This window comes from Sciurus vulgaris, assembly GCF_902686455.1.
Source record: "Sciurus vulgaris genome assembly, chromosome: 16".
In the NCBI taxonomy this organism is placed as follows: Eukaryota; Metazoa; Chordata; class Mammalia; order Rodentia; family Sciuridae; genus Sciurus; species Sciurus vulgaris.
Window position 1 is genome coordinate 41,945,537 of NC_136477.1, and position 16,946 is coordinate 41,962,482.

Sequence of the window (16,946 nt, forward strand, 5' to 3'; positions counted from 1 at the left end):
GTGCTTTTCAGTGATCAGTAAAAATGTCCAGATTTTTAGGAGTTATATTCTGTTTAGTAAGTACTGTTCCTGATAGTGCACTAAAGCATCAGTATTCCAAAAAATATGTAAAAAAAAGTGTAACCTTCTCTTTCAAGCATATAATCTGTGAATAGAGTTTAAAGCAGCTTCTCAGTTGCAGACTGAATATTTATGTCTTCTGTAATTTTATAATCTTAAATATGAAATGTGAGGGTTACCTCCATATTAGAATAGCAGCTATAGTGCCCATCTGCATAACAGCTCCCTACCGCAAAGGTGAGTCTTTGTTTACCTTTGGAAAATACTTTCACTGGAGGCTGTGGGTAGCCATTTCCAATAAGGAGAAGGCAGGTTGATCAGATAGCAGCAAAACTAATGAAAAGCATCATGGAAGTGACAGCAAGATTAATTAAGTTCCTCCGGTTGTATTCATGTGTGGCTGCGCAGAGTTCCTTTGGGTACCACTGCAGTTAAATGGTATTCATGGTGACAAATACTGTAGATTTCCAGAACTGACACTTTTGAGTCAAGGGTAAAAAATCATATCCGGTCATTGTATCCACCAAAAAGATCCAAGATGAGCCCTTTGGATCATTAATGTGTTTGAGCAAAGTCAAGATGAGATGGAGATATAATTAACGGAACGCTGAAACTGTAGTATTTTGTTTCTGATTACATACTTCCAAGTGTATTTTAGACATTTTGACAGAGGAAGCCAAAGAAATTTCCACCTACTGTATTTGACTGGAGGCACAGAATTATGCACACTTGGAAACACTTTCAATTACTTTGTGAATTCCTGCAACATTGGGGTGCATTTTCACTGTCTGCCTGCTCGCTCGATATAGTTATTATCACAGTGTATATAAAAATGGAATGTCCATGACCTAAAGCATCCAGATTTACTAGCGCTGTACTCAATTTATCTTGAAAGATCTGTGTGTGTTTTTATTTTTAAGGCAAAAGAAGAAATTCAATATAATTCTGTTTACTTCTTCCATTTTGTTTGCAAGCACATTTGTTGGAGAGTTGGGATGGGGAGGGCTAATTCTCAAATAGCTGCCCAGGGACCATAAATGAATTTTATTTTCAGAAAAATTGGAAACCTCTGGAGTGTATAAGATCTTTCAACCTGCTCCACAAGATGTATTAACTCATGTTATTGTGTCACCAAATGTCTTCGGAGGCATATTAATACATTTTTGTCCTTGGAAACACTTAGAAGTTTATTCATGTATTCATTCAGCAAATGCTTCCTATGTTATTTGTCAAATAAAATTCAAACCCTTTAACATGGAATGTGAGATCACATCCAGTATGACCTCTGTGTTTTCCTGTTCAACCTTACTTTGATTGAAGATCTTTTTAAAAATTTACTTTTTCAAACTTTAAAAATTTTTTAAAATTTACTTTTTAAAACTTTTTTTTATTGTAAACAAATGGGATACATGTTGTTTCTCTGTTTGTACATGGAGTAAAGGCATACCATTTGTGTAATCATACATTTACATAGGGTGATGTTGTTCAATCCATTCTGTTATTTTTTTCCTTCCCCCCCACCCCTCTCACCCCTCTTTTCCCTCTATACAGTCCTTCCTTCCTTCATTCTTGCCATCCTCCTTAACCCTAACCCTAAACCTAACCCTAACCCTAATGCTAACCCCTCCCACCCCCATTATATGTCATCATCCGAGAAAGCTTGGAATGGAACCACCATTTGACCCAGCTATCCCACTCCTTGGCCTATACCCAAAGGACTTAAAATCAGCAAACTATAGTAACACAGCCACATCAATGTCCATAGCTGCTCAATTCACAATAGCCAGCTTGTGGAACCAGCTTAGATGTCCTTCAGTTGATGAATGGATAAAGAAACTGTGGCATATATATACAATGGAATATTACTCTACCATAAAGAAGAATAAAATTATGGCATTTGCAGGCAAATGGATGAAATTGGAGAATATCATGCTAAGTGAGATAAGCCAATCTCAAAAAACCAAAGGACGAAAACTCTTGTTTTTGATTTCCCAGACACACAGCATCCACCACCCCACTCTTGTTTCCTACCAATGTGGGTCAATATTAAAGGCAGGGTTCTGCCTCTTCCCTGCAGCTTTCCAAGACTGCCCAAAAACCACTATATCATCTTTTACAAAGTCTGTGGCCATCCTCTCTGCCACATCCCGCGTGGAGGAGAAAAGGGTTAACTGCTGGAGGAGGGTGTTTGCGGTTTTTCTACCTATTACCCAGAAAACTTATCTACTCAGTGAACATACAAGAGCCAGTACTCTTTTTATGAGAGGGGGCATGATGAGTCTGGCCATACCAGCTCTGACCTCTTACAACAACACAGAATTGCCCAACTCTCCTTTATTTATAATATACAGGTAAAGGGGGCAAGGACTGGGAGGAGCTTCTTCTGTGATGGACAGGATAGGGTGGAGTTAGGGGAGCCATTCTCTTAGGGGGAAAAATTCCAGAAGGAGACAGGGAACCACTCCCACACAGTGCCACATGCATCCTGGCAGTTCCTAGAAGCCAGACCTCTGCATCACATGGCTCAACCTATTCTAATTCTACTAAATAAGGACAGCTTCCCACGGAAGTCCTTAGACATGTCCTAGTGTATTCATTTGTCACTTGATATTACCTTTGTTTTTGCTTTTGAATATGTGCTCCATTTCTTCAACTGAGATATCTAGTGTTTTAAGAAATTGAAATGTAGCTTATACATTCAAGTTCAATGACTTTTTTTCCTGCAGATGATGATTGTAATTTGATTTCTTATATGTGAAGCACAAAACTTTGGGGCCACCAAAATTAAGACTAGGTGCTCACCTGTTTTTGGAGACAAGGGTCTACATAGGTATAAAGCAAGGGTCTAGAATCTACCACGTTAAAATTTAATAAAACTAAGTACAACTTACTGAAGGGCTTTGGAGGGGAAGAGAGGAAAGAAAAAGAACAAGAGATATAAAAGAACCATCAGTATTTGAGAACCACCCAAAAGGAAGTTTGAAATGCTTCTTATTGTAAGAGGATCAGGACTATTAATCCAGGCAAAAGCACTTATAAAAGTCCACCTGTGAGAACATCTAGGGTTGATTAGCTTCCCTGAATCACTCTCTTCCTGAACTGTTCATTCTCCACTCTGATTCTTGGCTCCCACATTAGACTCCTGGTGTGCTCTACCCACAACTTTCGAATCTGTTTCTTGCCGGATGTTAGGCCAGCACTCAGGTTCCTGGTTGGTTTTTCTCTAGAGCTTTGAACCTTCTTTTTCTACCCTAAAATTACTTGTGGAGTCTGCTCTTTGAGATTATTATCTCTTCAGCAGCAAGTATTGCTGCTTCTGAAATCAGATACCATGTCTGGTGTTCATGGCATGCTTCATTGCTAATCCAAAAGGCAGTGCTTCTAACCCAAAATGCAGTGCTCTTTGGATCCATTCCAGTTATGTTCTGGGGTATGTTAAGATAGTCAAAGAACTAACATTTATCAAACATTTTCCATGATCCTAAAGAGGCTTTATTCTACTGGGGAGATACTGATAACTGAACAAGCCATTGAAACGTAACCTGATCAATACTGCAGTAGGGTTATACAAAGAATGATCAGGAGTAAATTAAGGGGACACATGAAACATCTTAGAAGAAATCTTGGAAAATGAATATCTGAGCAGTGTTGGGTGACTGAAAAATAAATAGATAGACAGATAAAGGGGAATAGAAAAGGGCATTCCTGGAAGAAAATATCTACAATTTTACTGTCTCCATTTTCAGTTATCCACCATTCAAAAATATTCAATGGAAAGTCCAGAAATAATTTATGAAATTTAAATGGCGTACCATCTTGAATAATATGATGAAATTCAATACCATCCTCCATCCTTCTTGGGACAAGGACCATCCTTTTGGTATATTTACACTGTATATACTACTCACCTGTTAGTCACTCAGTAGCTGTCCTGGTTACCAGATTGTCATGGTATCATACCACTTGTGTTCGATTAAGCTGTATTTCACCTAATATTGTCCCAAAGTAAAGGCTTTTATTGCAGTGTTGCTATGATTTGGATGTATTTTGTCTGCACACTTTTATTCCAGCATTTCTATGACTTGTATATCATTTGAGTATGTCCCCCAAGGTTAAATTGGTTGAAATTTAGTCCCTATTGTGAGGTATTAAGAAGACAAAAATTTAATCTGACATTGATGTTTATAATTGCCACCTTCAGGAGGTGATTAGGAGTAATGGGGTCACTAGGGGGGTCCACATGTGTGAATCCTCATGCCTCCCTATGAAGAAGGGAAAGATGAGAAGAAACACAAATATGTATACTTCCAATCTCATGCCATGTGATGCCTGGGACTGTCTCAGGACTCTGCCAGGAAGAAAGTCATCACCAAATACAACCCCTCTTGACATTTCAGAATCATGAGCCAAAATAAACCATTTCTCTTAATAACTTACTCAGTCTTTGGTACTGTGTTATTGGCAATAGAAAACAGAGTACCAAAAGTATTTGCCTTTAGTTGTTCAATTTTATGATTATTCTTGTTAATCTTCCTCAGTGTCTAGTTCATAAAATAAACCTTATCATAGGTATTATGTACAGGAAAAAAAGTAGGCTATATAAAGTTTGGTACCATCTGTGATTTCAAGCATACACTGGGATTCTTGGCATGTATCTCTCGTGCATAAGGGAGATCAATTTTAACTATATGTAACTCTATATTCTTGGTAGGATAGGAGGGAGTATAACATAGAGGTAGAAGACTTTTGAGAGATTTATTCACTCAGTATGTATTTATCACATGCCCCCTATGTTTTTGGCACAATATTAGGCACTAGGTCTTTTCCTATATGTGATTAATTTTTCAGATTAAGGCTCCCAGACATTTAATTTCCATAAGAACATCAAGTGAAAATTTGAGAATAAAAATGATTTATGAGTATATAACATTGTGTACATAATCTAAAAATTTCTGATTAAAACTGCATAGATCAAATAAACTCAGTATTCATTCTCATATAGACAAATTATTTCCCCATTTTTCAAACTATTTTGACATCAGATGGTGGTGTATCAGAGGCAAATTTATGCTTAAATAACCTTCCATCACATGTCGTTCGTGTGACATGTCAACAAATATTCATTCAACAAGTTATTAAAGTTTCAACAAATATTCCATCATCAAATGCCTGTGAACTTGTCTTCTTGCTCATATAATTTCCCAGGGCTCAATATTGACCCTCTTCTCCTGCTTCCTTCTGCCGTTTCTTGAAGATATCATCCTATCTCATGGATTTAATTGCATCTATAAAATGGTGATTTCCAAATTTAAATATGAAACCCCAACATCTCCTCTGAATTTCAGACCATATAACCAAGCTGCTATGGAACTTTCCCACTTATTCATAATAGGGATATCAAATTAAATATGTCCCATGATGACCACCCCTGAATATTCACCTATGCTTGTTCTTACAGTCTTCTTTGTATCATTAGGGGACAGATCATCCTTTCAATTGCTCAGCCCTCAAATTTTAAATAATCCATTACTCTTTGCTTTCTCTTTCATCATTTACCCAAACAAGTCATCACAAAATTAAACTGACCCATTTTGACATATGTCTTATTCAGCTTTTTGTTGCTGTGACCAAATACCTGCCAAGAACAACTTAAAGGAGGAAAAGTTTATTTTGGCTCATGGTACAGAGTTTCAGTTCATGATTGACCAACTCCATAGCTCTGGACTGGAGGTGAGGCAAAACATCATGGCAGAAGGTGTGGTGGAGTAAAGCAGCTGAGGACAGGAAGACCAGGAAGCAGAGAGATGATTCTTCTTATCAGGGACAAACTATAATACCCAAAAACACTCCCCTCAGTGACCTACTTCCTCCAACCACACCCTGCCTGCCTATAGTTACCACCCAGTTAATCTGTATCAGGGAGTAGGTTTAAAGCTCTTATAATCCAATCATTTCACTCTAAACATTCTTACATTGTCTCACACATGAACTTCTGGGAGACACTTCATATCTAAACCACAATAAAATATTTGTAGAATATGACCACATTTTACCACCTCCACTACTCTTACTCTATCCTAGCCACCATCTCTTTTCTTAGTTATTAAATGGCCTTCTAACTGGTCACCCAGCATCTGTCCTTGCTTCCTTTAGTCCATTCTTCACACATCACACGTAGTGAAACTTTTAGCATGTCAAATGTTGTTACTTTAAAGGCATACCACATAAACCATAACAAAAGTCAAAGTCTTTAAGCCATGATAAAAGTTCAAGTCTTCATAACAATCTGTAAAGTCTTACTGAATTTGGCTCCATGTTTCCCATTGACTTCAACTCTTAGCTCATTATTCAGTACCTACCGTGCTCTGCGGTCATGGCTACTTTTCCTGGAACCCAGAAGGCATTCCTGCCCCTCTCCCCTCTTGCCCTTTTCACTTTCTGCAATGTTCTTTATCCAACACGGAGAACAATGTCTGGAACATAATGGGCAATAATAAGGTATTGAATGTAGTCAAAAAATACTGAATGGATTAATATATTATGAATACATTAAATGACTGATTTGTTTTAGATCATGACTGTAACAGAGAACATCCTCTTTGATTTGAATGACAGACATGTAAAGGCAAATCACTACACTATGTTTAAATGCTAGAGTAGGAATAAGTACATTATGCTCTATGAAAAAAAAAAAAAGCAGTTCTTCATTTGATCTCATAGATAGGAAAAGTCTTCTCAGGAGATGTCATGCTTGAACGGAGACCCAAAGTTTGAGTAGGAGCTGTCCCAATAGAGAGAGCAGGTGGGAGAGAATATAGGCTTCAGGGAAATTCTAGTCCTACCATAGAGGCAGAGTGAAGAGTGTGAAGGGTAAAGCATTAACAAATGGAGAGTAAATAAAGGCTGGGTTATGGAAGGTCTTATATACTACTGTAGGTGAATCATGGGAAGGGTGAAGAGTACTGAAGGAGGAAGTAAGGCAACCACATTTTTTTGAAGGAGATAACAATGGATCTAATAAGGAGAATGGATTGGACCCTGGCAAACCTGCAGTCAGCAACACCGGCAAAAATTTTATTGTTATCATATAGATGAGATAAAGGTGAACGAAACTAAAGCTCAGGGGAAGGTATTGGAAGACAACTGGGCTACACTAAGTCAATGCTAAATTACTGCTGCATGCAGCGATAAAAAATTTGAAAGGACAAACAAGCTCACACACTGTGGCCTGCAGTACCACCTGGCATCTGTATTGCATGGGATTTAAGAACAGCTGCTGCTAAGCATGGACAAATTCAATTTGTGTAAACGCTTTGCACAAAACACTATCAACCTCAAAGAAATGACTGTAGGCACATAGAAAAGTCTGATGTTTTACACACAATACAGCTGTAGTTAGTTGGTGTTCTTTTTCATTCATTCATTCAGTTACTCACACATACTTACTGGGTAGTAGCAAGTGTAACATGCCCTTCTAAGGACTGTGGGTACACCATTGAACAGATGAAAATCTCTGCCCTCAAGAAGATTACATTCTAGTGTGGAGCAATAAAAATATGTATATTTACAATAGAGTGTCAGATGTAGATTGCTGTGGAGAAAAGTAAGGGAGGGATAAGGGCAGCTTAAAACTGTAAAAAAAGGGTAGTAAATGAATATACTGATGAACTTTTGAGTTAGACTTGGAGAGGAGAAATCAAAGCAGGCAGCTACCTGGATCTTATAGTGGAGAGAAAATTCTTAACTAACCATGATATGGGTTTTTTTTTTTTTTTTTTTGCTAAGGGGATTACCAGGGATTGAACTCAGGTGCACTCAACCGCTGAACCACACCCCCAGTCCTGTTTTATATTTTATTTAGAGACAGGGTCTCACTGAGTTGCTTAGTGCTTCACTGTTGCTGAGGCTGGCTTTGAACTCTTGATCCTCCTGTCTCAGCCTCCCACGCTGCTGGGATTACAGGCATGTGCCACCATGCCCGGCTTAACCATGATGTTTTAACACACAACAGGTAACTGTTTTGAGGACCTCCTGTGTTTTAATAGTGTAAGGTGTATTTCTGTCTGATAAGCAGGTTAATGCTATGACTGGTCCCAGAGGAAGTGACCTGATTCTCCCTCAGACATTCCCAGATTCTGAGAGTTTCTTCGAGACAGGGTCAGGTAAATGTCAGAGATGTAAACCAGGTCCTTCTCTGGAGGCTGAAGATCACCCCCTTGAGGTGACATATAGGAGCATCTCTAGGGTACAGTTGGGGTATTCACAACCCAACGTGAAGCAAACATGAGCTGTGGTTTCATTTGGATGTTATCATATGTCAAAATATAACAGTATGTTGAAGAGATGTCTTCATAGCCACCTTCACTAAAGTATTATTAACAACATTCATGAAATCAGTCTATGTCCAACAACAGTAGAAAGTGGATATATATGCGATGGAATACTATTCAGCCTTTAAAAAGGAGGAAATTCTGTCATATGCAAAAATTAGAGGACATTATGTTCAATGAAATAAACCAGACACAGAAAGACAAATTTGCATGATCTCATTTACATGTACAGTGTAAAAAAGTTGATCTCAAAGAAATATAGAGTAAAATGGTGTTCACTGGAGCCTGGAGGATGAGAGGATTAGAGAGCTGTCAAAGGGAAAAATATATTTGAAAATGTAATGCAAATAAAGTAACTTTAAGTGAAATGGGAAAAGTATACAATTAAAACAACAATGACTTGTTTTCATGTAAATATGAGAAAGTTTATGTCTGAGGCCTTGACATTCCAGATAAGCCACAAATAGATGGAAGGAGGGGCACATGCCTTAAAATAAAACAGGATACCTTCATTTTTCCATTGTATGGATATAACATGCAGTTGCTCCTTGGAAGCCATGCTCTCCCAGTGGCTATATGTTGCTTTTGGGGGTATAATCCTCTGTAGACCAGGCAGAGGTTGGCATATTGTTTTACCAGATACTCTATGCCTATAAATTCATGACCATATAGATAAATTTGTTTCTAGAACATGCTGTGGCATACTTTTACTGGGGAAAACTTTCACCTGAGCCATAATAAATGGCATATTTATTTGAGTAAGGAAAACTGTTGGAGGACCCTAACAAATTCAACACACAAATATTAGGACAATAGTCCTTTAATAACTTCACCATTCAGAAATTTGTTTAACATCTCCAAGCCTCAAGTTTTTCACTTGTGACTTTGATAGCATCCACCTTTCTATATCTCAACTTGTTACTAATGAAAGATGACATACGTGCAAATATCTTGTAACTATAAAACACCATGCAAATGAAAGGTGTTATTAATGATGACGACAGTCCTTTCATCTTTCAAAGCCTCCTGTTTTAAACTCAACTCTGAATGCTTGCATCTTCCAACTACAGGAACTCCAGAGGACCAAAAACTTTAACATTAAACTACAGTGCCCCCTAGCCTCTGTAGGAGGTAAGGCAGCTGATTGGCTTTCTGAAAAAGCTTCACCACAGATGGCTCCTTTGCCTGAGGGAAGGGCCATTAATTGTACTTTTGGATGATTTCCATGTGTCCAAAAGGGAAAACACTTATGTATTTTCTTCAGTATTTGCCTGTAACATTGTTTTTGTTTTTAATTTTAAAAAAGGAGTGAAAAAGTAAATACCCTTTACTATATTTAAATTTTCCTTTTCCAAATTACTTTAAATGAAGGACATTTCTTTACAAGAATAGCACTGGATTTTTCTCAAGATACTCTGTGAATCTGATTTGTATTTGATTATCTATTCACATTCACCAAATTCTTTACTATACAGTGTTAAAGAAGATTATCCGTCATTGCACTCTTCTGACAGAGGGGACATCCGGGGTGAAAGCTTTATTTATTTATTTTTGCAAGATGGCACAGAAAGCTGTCCTTATGAGCCTCAGCCCCCTAGTACCAAAGTACATTAAACTCACCAACAGATAAAAATAATTGTTTAAGGAAACATCATTGAGTATTTTTATATCAAAAGGTAGAACTATTTGCTAACATGGCTTATGAAAGTCCAGATTAAAAATATATCAGTTGCCTCTTTACAGAAGTTGCAGTCACTTATCACCAGTTCTTAATTTCAGAGAAATTTCTAAGTTTGAATGGTCCAGGGGGTAAACTGAGTCCAGGAGCGATGAGTCCTTTGGAAGTGAAATGTTCTGTATGGGTTTATTTTCCATGCCGTGCTGAGTATTCATCAGCACAGCTTTCAGGGTTTTCTTTCTAACATCCTTTTCTATGTAAGATAATGATTGCAATTCCTTATACCATTGGAGGAGCCAGAGACTTTGCTAAGCTTTGAGATGATACCCTTCATCTCAAATTATGTGTATGTGCGTGCACGCGCGCACATGCACACACACACACATACACACACACACACACACACACTATATTGGTGACTGGTCTTGAATTATGACACAATCTTGGTTGCCTTTGAAGCTAAAAGTCTCTCCCATTTAAGGTTCAAAGATCAATTCAGCCTCAGTGTGCTTTATACTTCCTACTAAGGGAGGCAGCAAATATGTTGTGTGAAAATGGGAGGTGATTTTTATTACCAGTTATTTTTCTTTATATCTGTCGATCAACCTAACTCAGCAAACACTCAAGAAATTAAAAAAAAATCTACCAAAAATACAAAATACTCTTCACTGGCAACTGGCTTGGTTCTGATCACTTCTAAGTCAAAACCTCTACCACCCAAGGAATGATCTCTTGAGTTCCTCTTATTCCTCTCGTGAATAAACATGCACAAATCACCACCACCACCAACCCTCAAGCTCATAGCGAAGAGCATGCAGGCACACACCACCATCCTCCTCGCCGCCTTTTCAACTTGGTAGGGGCAGCTAAATTTTGGCAAGGATGATGGCATTCGTAGGAGGGGCGAGATCAAAGTGTGTCTAATCACACGTTAATGGCAGAACTCGCCTTAACCAGGTTCCCTCTGGTACACCGGGTGAATTTCCTCTGCGTGGCTCCCCTGTGGATCCAGAGACCCTTCTCTCTTTAAGAGAACCTCCGCGCCCCTCACTCCGCCCCCTCCCAGGGCTCTGGGCTCACGAAAGCTTCCGGAGAGCCATGGTTGGTCCAGGCAGGCAATCGGAGCACCTCATGGAGAGGCTGCTAACCAGGGGTGGGGTGAGGTGGGGTGGGGGGGTCTGTTTGTAGTACTCTCAGTCCTGATGTCACAGTCTCGGCAAGGACATCGCAAGGAGGAGTCGGATTACAGTAAGGATGGGCAGTGCAGCAGGCAGCCCGAGCGCACGCTCCAGCCGCCGGGGACCATAGCCCTGGACAGGCAGCCGGTGAGGCGCTCATCCCGCGGAGGAGGCACGCTGGGCGCTCTCTGCTCGCCTCGCCGGGGACGTTTCCGCCGAGTGTAGCATGAAACGGCTCTGCTCTGCGTGTCAGCCTGGGGTGCGAGCTGATGCTGAAGACGCCGCGGTGGGGTTCCAGCTGTCTGATTAATGAGAAACATAATGTATTTTGGTGAGTGTTCGCTCTGATGATGCAATTCGGGGGGTGCCTGTCTCTTCATCAGGCAGACAAGCCCTTAATTTTTTTCTTTTTAAGCTGCGAGAAGAATATATTACATGAAACCTACCTCCACTTGGCAACTGGGGGACCACGCCGGTGCAGCTTGCAAAGCTTCCTTTGTGCTACAGTTAGGGCTGTGAGCTGTGGATGAGTTTAAGTTGGAAAAGAAAAGAGACAAGGGTGGGGGTGGATAAACTTTGCCTTGATTTGTCGGCATGAAGTTGGCTTTTTTAGCTAGGTGAGGAAGGAGAAATGGTGCAGCGTGGGAAGTCATGGGCTAACTTAATGGAATGTGAAACAAAGTTCCTATACTATTGATGCTGTGAATGCTTAGTCAATAGGAATGTTTCATTAAGCAGTTGGTTTTTTTCTAATTTCTGAGGAAAACATTCTCTAGTGAGCGGTGGTTGGGTAGCTAAGAACACTCCTCCATACCGTCTCAGTGCTCATCTGGCTAGAAGCAGCCTAGCACAAAATGCATATTATTTTAAACCTTTAGAGGTCTCTGAGCTGTTAAATATTTGTGTGGTTTAGTTTTGTGCCGCTGGTGGAAACCTCCCTTAGGTTTTCAGCTGAGCTGCTTGCATTTCCAGAAAGCATGTGGAGGCTTAGATCTGGGCTATCAGTTGAGCACTGTAAGTGGGCTGAGAGCTGTACATTTGCACTGTAACGCTTCAACTTACTGCTAGGGAAGAAGGCAAAAGCCCTTCACTAAATAAGAAGAAGCCAAGGACCGAATATCTTTTCCTCCTCCCTGAAGTTATGCTTTCCTTCTGTAAGTCCCATCCGGCGTCATCATTTAAGGGCATCTATGTCATGTTAAAAGGTTTGTGAGAGCGACTGAAGAGGGGCGAGGGGATGATTCTAAGATGCAAATGCTCCGGGTGATTTCTTGGCTTGCTTTAAATAGTAAATCTAGAGTCTGCTTTCAGATTAAAGAAATATTTAGATATCCTTGGGTTGGGGTGCAGTTAGTTTGTTGGGCATTTATATCTGTATACTATTTGCTTTGTTTTGTTTTCTTGAGCCTTGGAAACATTAAAATGAGAAAAACAAAGTATGGTAGGAACCCAAGTTGCAAAAGCTAAATACCTTTAGTTGTCTTGACAGCATTTTTGATTTCCCTATAATTTGTGTCATTTTAAAAAAGGTGTCTTAAAATAACCGACATTCATTTGAGAGAAACAGTTCTCATTTCAAAGCCAAATTTTAGCAGATTCCAGAATTAAACAACACCTCTTTCCTGGGAGTAGTGATGAAAGCAGTAAACTGGTTTATTGGCAATTAATAGAACAGCATCTATCATGTGTTTATTTTTGATAAATGGAAAAGCTTGTAAAGATAATATGTCTTTTGGACAAAATAAAATTTTAGCATCTGTAATGATATCAAAGAGTAATGAAGAAGATGATAATTTTAGTTTAAGTTTCCAGGCTCTTGCAAAAATTCCTTATGTGATTGTAGTGAGGATTTAGGGCTAACCAGAGAAGCAGCAGAGTCTAAAAGTAGTGGTCCGAGGCCATCCATGCTCTATTGGATTATGATGTGGCTCTTGGAGAAATATTCACTGGGCTAGCTCATGTTATTCACTGTATGCTAGTCCAGCTGTCTTATAAAGCAGGGTGATTCACAGGGTAATTAGTTTCATTGTGTAATGCAAGTTTTTAATAGTTCAGATTGAAATGTGATGTCCTACTTACTTCAGATGAAAATATACTCTTGGAAAGGCAAAGCTAAAGTTGCCCTCTGTGTCATGAATATGGTTCCGTCTCACCATAATTCCAGCATGAGAAAATGTTTTCCTGTTCCTGGAGGAAATCGTGTATATTCAGGAATGCTGTTTCTTTCAGGTTATGCTGTGCAGTCACTCATTCAAGCTTTTAGACATCCCCAACTCAGGAGCCCAACTGTCTCTAAGAAAACGTGTGGTACATGAGCTAGGGCAAAAGGAATTGAGCAGAACACCCCAGGCATGTTAAATGGCATTCTGATGTTTCCAAGTTCCCAGGACTTGTGTGTGTGTGTGTGTGTGTGTGTGTGTGTGTGTGTGTGTGCGTGTGCGTGCCGCTCGTGCACACATGCATACATATATACATGTGTATATAAGTACATCTATGTGCATATATGTGTATATGTAAAATTTCATCTGTTTCAGGTCATTTTATTTATTTATTTTTTTACAATGATGCTTTCACTTTGCAAATTGGTTGACCATTAGTTTCTTCATTTTTCAAGTATAAGTGGTTTATCAAGTCAGGGTTAATATGCACAAAGACAAAGTAGTACTGCATACTTGGGCTTTTCTGGTGATTTGTGGGAATGGGTAGAGGTGTCAGAAGTCTTTTATTCGTGTCCCTGGCAGGGAGTGATGCAAAGCGATGTAACACTTTGGCACTAGGTGAATTGATATCAAAAAGATATTTATTTCTCTTATAAATAGTCTGATTTGTCATGTCATCCCCCCTTCAAATATAACTGAGGACTCTTTGCCCAAAGGGGCTGGCTCAGCCTATCTGCTTCTCTTTTACCCTTTTCCTCCTTAGGGACTGAACACTTAGACCTTGTCCTATCTCAGTGGAGTCAGTCGTGTGTGTGCAAGTTGGTGGAATGCATACTATTTCCAGTTCTTCAGAAGAGCTCATGTTTTGAGTGTGCTGTTTCACACTTACAAGACTAATGGACCCTCTTAACGACTTAAGCCTCACTTTTATCTCCTATTGAGATTTTAGTGCAGTGTTTTCAATAATCGTTCATTTGCACTTACTGCGCAGTGATTTAAGAGTTTGCTGTTCAGTCACCGTGGATACTTTTGTTACTTATTCTATCGATCTTGCATTCATTACTTAAGAGTTAAATGTAAGGTTCACAGAAGAGAAAAGGAGCCAGGAAAATCCTAATCAGCAATCCAAGTGATATTTACTGGAAAAGCAAGGAAGAAATAATAAATACAGAGGAAGTTACCCTCCCCACCCCCATAGATATTTTACGTAGTTAAAAATTACATGTGTGAAGGATGAATAGCCATTATTTTATCCAGAAATAAAAGCAAGGCAGCTAGGAGATGTCTCCCCAGATTAAGGAAGAGGAACTGTGGGAGGTTGTCAGTATAACAGAGCATCAGGTTGAAGTTAGGTGAAGAAGAATATGCTGGTTTGAAGGACAGGGTCTTTGCTTGAGTGTGTCTTGTAGCCTCTCGGTGTCTGGCAGAAGGTTGTAACTGTGCACTTTCTTAGCTCTCAGCACTGTGTGTCTCAATCTTGCCCCCTTCCCCTCTGGCCTGACTCCTTTCTCTACTGCTGGAATGTTCACGCCAACCACATAAGTTATCCATGTTTGACCAGAAAGGTACCATGTCTCGCTCTTTACCATCAGGGCAAAAAATGGGAGGGCTGGCTCCTAGGAAATTCGATATAGCAAAAAATCAGTGCATTTTCAGGCAAGAGTCAGCCAGATGGAGCCTCTGGGGAGCTTGCAGCCCAGGGGTGGCTGGGACTTGCTCCAGGAGAGTACTCCTAAATAATGAAATGATGTACCTCATACAAATGAGCGGAACTGAGAGACAAATATTAGTGCTCACTGTAAATGTTACTATTAATAGCATATTAATTAAACCTAGAGAAAAGGGCAAGCAAAATTTAGAAAGTGTGAATAAGCCATTCAAGTTCAACTTGGTGTTAATTGTGGATCGGCTGCCTCCTTTAAAATGCCTAAGAAATGGGAAAAATACTTGGTGGCATGCCTATCAGAATTTAAAAAAAAAATACTTCACTGAGAAAGCTTATATTAATACAATAGCTAGGAAAATTCTAAATCAGAATCTTATTCCCTGGCCTATAATGAACATGTTTGTACAGTGTCAGGAAGGACTTTTCTCTTTCTCCTGGGATGCTTAGGACATTCTCAAGTCTGCATTTATAATTTTGGTTGTGGCTGGACCATCAAGTTTCTCCTCCAAAACAGTATGTTAGAAGCACAGTTTAATGGCAAGTTTTTGAGGAAGGAAATGATCAGAAAACAGCAGGCAAACAGAAAAACATTCCTCTTTTTTAGTGTCTTCAGTGGAAACATTTAACTCCTCCTAATTAGTTTGTAGTGAGCGATCTGTTGTGGGGAATTAGGTCCCCCAGAGTTTTTCTATGCATCTAGGAGTTGTTCCTGTCTTCCCTGAGCCCTGACAGGGGGAAAGAATAATTGAGGAAGGAACTGGGGTGTCTAAATACCCCTTTTAAACTTGGAAGTTATTACCATTATGTTTTATCACAAATCAATCTCAGTGACATGCAGTAAATTGTGATGTAAATACTGTCAGAATGTTCATACAAAGGAACCTGAAATCTAAGAACTTCAAAACCATAAAGATTTCTTCTTTAAGACATTTCTCTCTTAAATTCAGATCAAGTTCTCATTTGAAGAAGTCAAATTCCAAATTTGATCACTATGCCAGTAACTCAGGTTCCTTAATACAGCCTTAAATTAAAAAAAAAAAAAAAAAAAAAATATATATATATATATATATATATATTTAGTTGTAGATGGACACAATACCTTCATTTTGTTTATTTAGTTTTTTTATGTGGTGTTGGGGATCAAACTCAGTGCCTGGCGTGCCCCAGGCAAGTGCCCCACCACTGAGCCACAACTCCAACCCCAACAACCTTAAATTCTGAGCTAATTTTTCTTCTTCTTATTCTCTCTTTTATTTATATTTTTTAATAAGGATCTCTTGGGTTGCTCTAATTATATGATTATATGGAAATGAGTTTATTTAAGAGATAAGTTCCAAAATTCAGGAGATAATGAGGACTTACAAAGTTACCATTTTATGGGTGGCATAATTTATTCCCCCCAAAAAACAAATGAAAATTTAAATTAGTGATTTCCGATTTCCATTCCACAAGACCTGGTCACAGCTGCTTTTGACTGAAGGCTCCCTTGGACGACTAGCTGTGTGCAGGCATGCGTGGGCATGTATGTGTGTGCACGCGCAAATGCGCACTGGAACATGGATACTTAAATATTATTCCTCAGGCATAGTTTTTACATGTTCCTGAACATGTTCACCCCACTTGAACTATAACACCTAAGAACTGATTTAGTAAGATAGATATTGAAGTATTTTTGAGCACAGTGGACTTTCAAGTTTCTCAACTATTAAACACATCGTAGGTCTTAACAATAAATAATAAGGATAATTCTCAAGGCTTTTCCTGACTAAGAAAAGAGTGATGTTGTACAAGCAGAAACCCATTTCTACTTTGACCTTGAGAGAGGGATTGTTTCTATTTGTATTACACTCTGAAAAACATGTCAAAAACCAACAA

The 16,946-nt window shown here is 39.1% G+C and overlaps 1 protein-coding gene across 5 annotated transcripts in view; it reads left to right on the forward strand.

Annotated features, from left to right (window-relative positions):
* ZNF385D (zinc finger protein 385D) overlaps positions 1-16,946 on the forward strand; it is an 857,219-nt gene that overhangs the window by 559,961 nt on the left and 280,312 nt on the right. Inside the window, exon 1 of one of the 5 annotated variants that reach the window (XM_079114284.1) lies at positions 11,259-11,577. The exons of 2 other annotated variants lie outside the window; for them this stretch is intronic. In XM_079114284.1, coding sequence (XP_078970410.1) covers positions 11,556-11,577 — 22 coding nt within the window. In that variant the 5' untranslated portion in view covers positions 11,259-11,555. Of the gene's footprint in view, positions 1-11,258; positions 11,578-11,624; positions 12,452-16,946 lie in introns of those variants that run through there. 2 more of the 5 variants (XM_079114283.1, XM_079114285.1) reach the window with 2 other exon arrangements.